This window comes from Limulus polyphemus, unplaced genomic scaffold (genome assembly GCF_000517525.1).
Source record: "Limulus polyphemus unplaced genomic scaffold, Limulus_polyphemus-2.1.2 Scaffold3471, whole genome shotgun sequence".
Classification (NCBI taxonomy): Eukaryota; Metazoa; Arthropoda; class Merostomata; order Xiphosura; family Limulidae; genus Limulus; species Limulus polyphemus.
In genome coordinates, this window is record NW_013669081.1 from 104974 (window position 1) to 111521 (window position 6548).

General features: G+C 33.3%; 1 protein-coding gene across 1 annotated transcript in view; it reads right to left on the minus strand.

Moving 5' to 3' along the window:
- The window catches only part of LOC106469410 (acetylcholine receptor subunit alpha-like), a gene marked incomplete at its 5' end in the record, with an annotated part of 21266 nt that overhangs the window by 6701 nt on the left and 8017 nt on the right, over positions 1–6548 (minus strand). Inside the window, one exon of the mRNA XM_022397922.1 lies at positions 51–57. Within this exon, the coding sequence (XP_022253630.1) occupies positions 51–57 (7 nt within the window). The remainder of the gene's footprint in view (positions 1–50; positions 58–6548) is intronic.

Sequence of the window (6548 nt, forward strand, 5' to 3'; positions counted from 1 at the left end):
ATATATATATATATATATATATATATATATATATATATATATATACGTACTTGTAAACTGAAAGATGAATTCAAAATAGTGTTAAAACTTGTATCATTAAATCGTATGTTTTGTACATGTGGCGTAAGTCGAATTTGTGATTTCTACTTTCTTTAAAATTAGATATTAAGATGGCGCTACAAAGTAGTAACTATGAATATAATACAGCAATCTATAAACGTGTTTGATTTCGATAAGCTACACACTTCAAAAATAGTTATTTAATAATGCTTTTGTAAGCTATATTTTTAATGTTGTAACGTAGATGTTTGCTAGAGAGCAGATCGAGAGAGTTCATGTAAGGTTTCTGTACATTTAGAATCTAGTCATTTCGAGCAGTATGTAGAAACAAGGGAACAATATGAATATGAGGTCTAGTGAAGCAATCAGTTAATGAGTTATTGAATAACCAACGAGTTATTCAGTTCAGTATTAGTTGTGACACTTATTCAGTTACTTTTTAAGTTAGCCCTCTTGTCTATTAATCGCTTAGTTTTGCGAAGTAATTTTGTAACTAAGTTAGGCGTAAGTCCCATTAGTTTTAAAATTTCTGTTGGAACATTACATTTGAAAAGTGTGTTTGTGAAGTCAGGCCCACCAGTGAACGCGGCTGTATAAAACGGTTAGTGATGAAATAAGTTCGCCATCGTTAAATGGATTTGGCAGTATTTTTACCAAATAATCCAAAAGAACCCACCCAATGATAAAATACCTTATAACAATATCTTACAAATGGTGACTGATTAAGGAACTATTTGGTTTGGTCTCCTTTAAGGTACCTTTAATATCGATACTGTGATGCAAAAGTGCATTTCGCGTTCTACTGTAGACCTTTCCAGGTTATGAAGATAGTATATGTCCAACAGCTCATTTGTCAACTGTAAACTTCACTACGTTGTGTTAACCTTCGTCCAGATTATGAAGGCTATTTATATGTCCAACAGCTCATTTATCAACTGTAAACTTCACTACGTTGAGTTAACCTTCGTCCAGATTATGAAGGCTATTTAATTGGATAGTATATGTCCAACAGCTCATTTGTCAACTGTAAACTTCACTACGTTGAGTTAACCTTCGTCCAGATTATGAAGGCTATTTATATGTCCAACAGCTCATTTATCAACTGTAAACTTCACTACGTTGTGTTAACCTTCGTCCAGGTTATGACAATTATCTTGCCAAAAAGAATGTTCTTAGGAACCGGATAAAAAACAAACAAACGGAAAAAGGTAGCTGTAAAGTTAGTTACTCCTTCATACATTGACTAAGGTTTGGGTTAAGATTATGTAAATTAATTAAATAATAGCTAATTCCAGCATTTAAAATAGAGAGTCGGAATTAAAAGTTTGAGAGTAATTTGTAGCTCGTATAACATATGCATAGTAGCAATATATATTGTGCATATCGTCGTCGTCATAATTTATAGGTGAAATGTCAAAGGAAGAAAATCTTAGGGGAGTGATAGTGTGCCAGTAACTGGACATCATAGCCTTCTTAAAAACGAATTATTGATTTTAAAAAATAAAGAAATTTACAGAATTCTTAAAGGATAACTATAGTTTCGTTAAAAAGGGTTTAAGTCTTCTTTAACAAGTTATAGCTTTTTAAAAATGAGTCATAAACTTCTTGAACACTGATTGAAACTTCTTTAATGACAATTTATGGCCTCTCTAAAGGCGGATTAAAGTCTCCTGCTTATAGTTTTTTAAAGGGGGTGACAGTTCTCTTAATGAAGCATTATAGTCTTTTTGAAGAGGCACTGGGAAAGAAATATTATTAATTACACGTGATATGTGAAATCTATGAAAGCTAGACTTAAAACATCCTGTTTAACACTTTTCAAGAAAAAGGGAGATTGTGGAATCTATGAAAGCTAGACTTAAAACATCCTGTTCAACACTTTTCAAGAAAATGGGAGATTGTGGTATTTCTATCTTTATGTAACTTGGATGTAGCTTGGGATCCTTTCTTTGATATAATCTAAAAGAAATAGCAGACTGAAAGAATAAATCACCGGGCCACAAAATGACTAGTATACAGATTAGCTCCAACTCCAGATCGATTCTGTAGAGTGGTTAGGTCTATATACCTTTTGAAACTTTTGATTGAAACTGTTATTTATTTGAATTATACCAGGCAATGTGGGACTTTAAGGTAAAGAGAACACAGCAGTATTTCCGATATCTGGTTCAATCAGAACTCTGGGAGGAATAACAGTGATTTATCATGTCGCACCATCTGTTCAGATAGGAAAACACACGGGATTCTAATGTAAGAGAGAGAGAGAGAAAAAAAGTTGACGTCGGAAAATTCTTTGAATTAAATCCAAATTATTAGCTTGATCTTGGATCTTTATTTATGTTGCTGCAAATTAAATCCATATTATTAGCTTGATCTTGGATCTGTATTTATGTTGTTGCAAATTAAATCCATATTATTAGCTTGATCTTGGATCTGTATTTATGTTGTTGCAAATTAAATCCATATTATGAGCTTGATCTTGGATCTGTATTTTTGTTGTTGCAAATTAAATCCATATTATTAGCTTGATCTTGGATCTGTATTTATGTTGTTGCAAATTAAATCCACATTATTAGCTTGATCTTGGATCTGTATTTATGTTGTTGCAAATTAAATCCATATTATTAGCTTGATCTTGGATCTGTATTTATGTTGTTGCAAATTAAATCCATATTATTAGCTTGATCTTGGATCTGTAATTATGTTGCTGCATGTGATACTTTTCACGTAATTTATTGAGCTTAAGTTCAAATTGTTGGCGGAAAAATGACCCAGTTTCACACGAGAAAACTTTTCCCCGTTATTAACGATAAAAACTGACTTTAGTTAAGTTGTATTTACTACGCATGTTTTCCCACAAAGAAAGTGAGTTAAAGTATGTGTAGATATTACTTTTGATATAAATATACATCAAGCGTTCTGTCCTATCCAATCGGAGTTTTTATTATATTTGAATTTAGTGTGTTTTAAATAAGAGTTGTTCTTCAAAGTTATCACATCACGTTGTTGTCATTCATCATTTATAAAACTTGATAGTAAATAATAACTGAAAGATGTTCTGTACGTATGTAGATCAGTATGAGTTCGGATTTATTTTCAGTGTATTGTAAATATCTATGTAAATAACTCGAATCACATGAAAGGAAACTGTAACTTTAGACTTCATTGTTCATAAATACTTGTTTAACTATTGTTAACAGCGATAAGGGATTTGAGGTACTGTTGTTGTAGTTTTAATAACTAGCAGTAGCTAAGTTTCTTTGCGAAATGATAACTGTAAGATCGTTAACCTACTATAAATTTTATAAACATTCGAAAGAGATATTAAGATAAATAAGAAATATGTTGATACCAAAATCTTTTTTCGTACATATTATTTCCTGAAACGTTGTCTTCAAATTAAATTTATAGCTTATCAGATCCAACTTAAAAAGCCAGAGTGAGTTTGGTTATTTTACAGCTAAGCCACACTGGGCTATCTGCTGTGTCCATTGCGGGGAATCGAACCCTAGGTTTTAGCTGTGTAAATCCATAGATTTACCGCTGTCCCATAGGGGGGACAAGAGCCAGGCTTGGCTTAATGGTTTACGTGCCTGTACTATGGGGCCGCGCATGCGCTATAGGAGTTGAGATTAAATCCCACTACTCGCTAAATCAAGAGTAGCTCAAGTATTGGCATTGTATGCTAGTTGTATTCTCTTGAGTCTGATTGTTGAAAATGAGACACAGCTAATGAAGATGTCACTTGCTTAGCTTTGCGCGAAAATTCTACACAAACAAACCAATTCGATTTAAACTAAAACCCGTATTAAAATATAGTAAATCACACACACACATTTAAATCCAGAAAATCAAATTTAAACACAATTAAAACAATAGCTATAATACGAATGACGTATAAAACACACGTTTCATCGTCTTGGACAATTTATTTTGATCGTTATGCAAATGAGACAGAGGCGCGTCGTGATCAGTATTGTCTTCTATTACGTATAAGGTGCCTTCGTCAGAGAAGTTATAACGAACTTTAACTATTTTTCAACGTAAAAAGAGGAGTTTTAGTGATTTTTTTAAAGAACCCTCATCTATGTCTCCTTTTTTTAAACTGTAATTCTTTTAGTCGAGAAATATCAAAGAACCCTTGTTATCGGAAGAGTGTCACTGAAAAATCTTATAAGACACGGTGGTGGCTGCTTAAAATTTTTCTCTCTCTTTATGAGTGGGCTTCTGTTTTCTAAAGCAAGTGAGTAAATGCACGAGAAAAAGTTTGTTTTTCTCATACCCTAACGGCGGATAAAGCTAAATAAATTCCACACATCTCAGAGCAAGTCCTTTTGGAGAAACAAAACAAAAACACACGATAGAATGTTTGTTTGTTTTGAATTTCACGTAAAGCTACACGAGGGCTATCTGCGCTAGCCGTCCCTAATTTAGCAGTGATAGACGAGAAGGAAGGCAGCTACTCATCATCACCCACCGCCAACTTTTGGGCTACTCTTTTACTAATGAATAGTGGGATTCACCGTCACGTTATAACGCCCCACGGCTGAAAGGACGAGCATGTTTGAGGGGACGGGGATTCGAACCTGCGAGCCTCAGATTGCGAGTCGAGCGCCCTAACCACCAGGCCAGGCCGGGCCATATGTTGAGTAATTTTATGATTTTGCAACACTTAGTGTAAAGAACCTATCTCTTGTCGAAACGTCACCGAGTTAGAAAAACAAAGAACGATACGTACTTAGCACTGCGGCTTTGTTATGTAAATTTAGTGATTCAAAACGTATTACCGTTCCAATAAGGTAAACCAGCGTTTCTCAAAGTGGGTACCAACGACCACCAGGGGTCGGCGAATCATGTCTGAAATTTCATAAGAATATTTTAAAAATATGATTTGTAGAATAGAAACTATTTTTAGTATAATCAAATTTATATGAATTAAAATATTTAATTTTGGAATACAGCTTTTCATGTGCACGGAATCATCGATGGGTTTGGGGATCTGCAAAATTTTTATAGTGAAAAGGGTTGCTATGGTTACTAAAGTTTGAGAACCCCCTGAGCTAGACCATTGTTGTCGCTTTTAGTATTTATAATGACTCGTATGATTAATTATGGACATTATCTACTAGCCAAATATTGTAGTTACGTTTGTGAACAATTATCGTATTACTATATCCCGCACCTCTCAAGTACACACACACACACAGTAAAAGTCAACAGCAAATAACGCTCGTATTTGTTCAGGCATTTTTAAAACCATTCACCAAATATAATAAAACTTTAACCCTAACGTGTAATATTTATACTGGCAGTACAAACAAGTCGATTTTGCTCCTATTCTGAATGTGGCTTTTGTAGTGGAACGTTTTCTCTGAAATTCTATAGGTTTTTGTGTTCTTTGTCAATTCGATATTTATCAGGGCGTTGTTGAGTTCAATTTTGCATTTTCCATTTTTTTGGATCCTCTTTATTAAAATTTTTATACTCTAGGCAACAGAATAGTTATTATTCATTATCAATATTTAATTTAATAAATCATTAGTTAATAATAATTATTAAGTACAGTTAAGAATTAAAGTGAGTATTTCAATAAACAGTCTGAACTAAAATTAAATTAAATGAATTTAATAAATTACACAAATGCTTTTGGTATTATAGATGTCTCTACTGGTTATTTACGATTCAAGAAGCTAGCTTTGAAGGAACCGTCAAAATTATATATATATATATATATCATTAGCCATTTGGTAGAAGCTTATATACTGGAAAATTGTTTGTTTGTTTTGAATTTCGCGCAAAGCTACACGAGGGCTATCTGCGCTAGCCGTCCCCAATTTAGCAGTGTAAGACTAGAGGGAAGACAGCTAGTCATCACCACCCACCGCCAACTCTTGGGCTACTCTTTTACCATCGAATAGTGGGATTGATCCTCACATTATAACGCCCCCACGGCTGAAAGGGTGAGCATGTTTGGTGTGACGGGGATTCGAACCCGCGACCCTCAAATTACGAGTCGAGCGCCCTAACCACCTGGCCATACTGAAAAATGTAGTACTTCTACAGAATAGTCTAAATATTGAAATATAATATATATTTTTTTAATTTACGAGAAAAAATCACCAAAGCAGGTTATATGTAAGTCATTTGTTTTAATCTGTTTTGTACATTGATTCAGATGTGATTAACCTCAAATTCGTTAAGTGTAATATATTTTAATTAGCAAATAAAACATTTAACTGTCCCAAAACAGGGTTATTTAAGTGTCTTATTTTTAAACCTTTTTTGTATTGAATCGGAAGTGATTAACGCGTATTTTTATGTGCGGAATTAGATTGTAAATTTTATGAACTTTGCACATTTTCAAGACTCGTGGTTCAGTCTTTTAAAAGTTGCTCTTTACTGAGGCCGTGAAAGAATGGTTTTTGTATTTTCTTACTGTACAAAACTCGTTTTTATTGTTATATATATATATATATATATATATATAT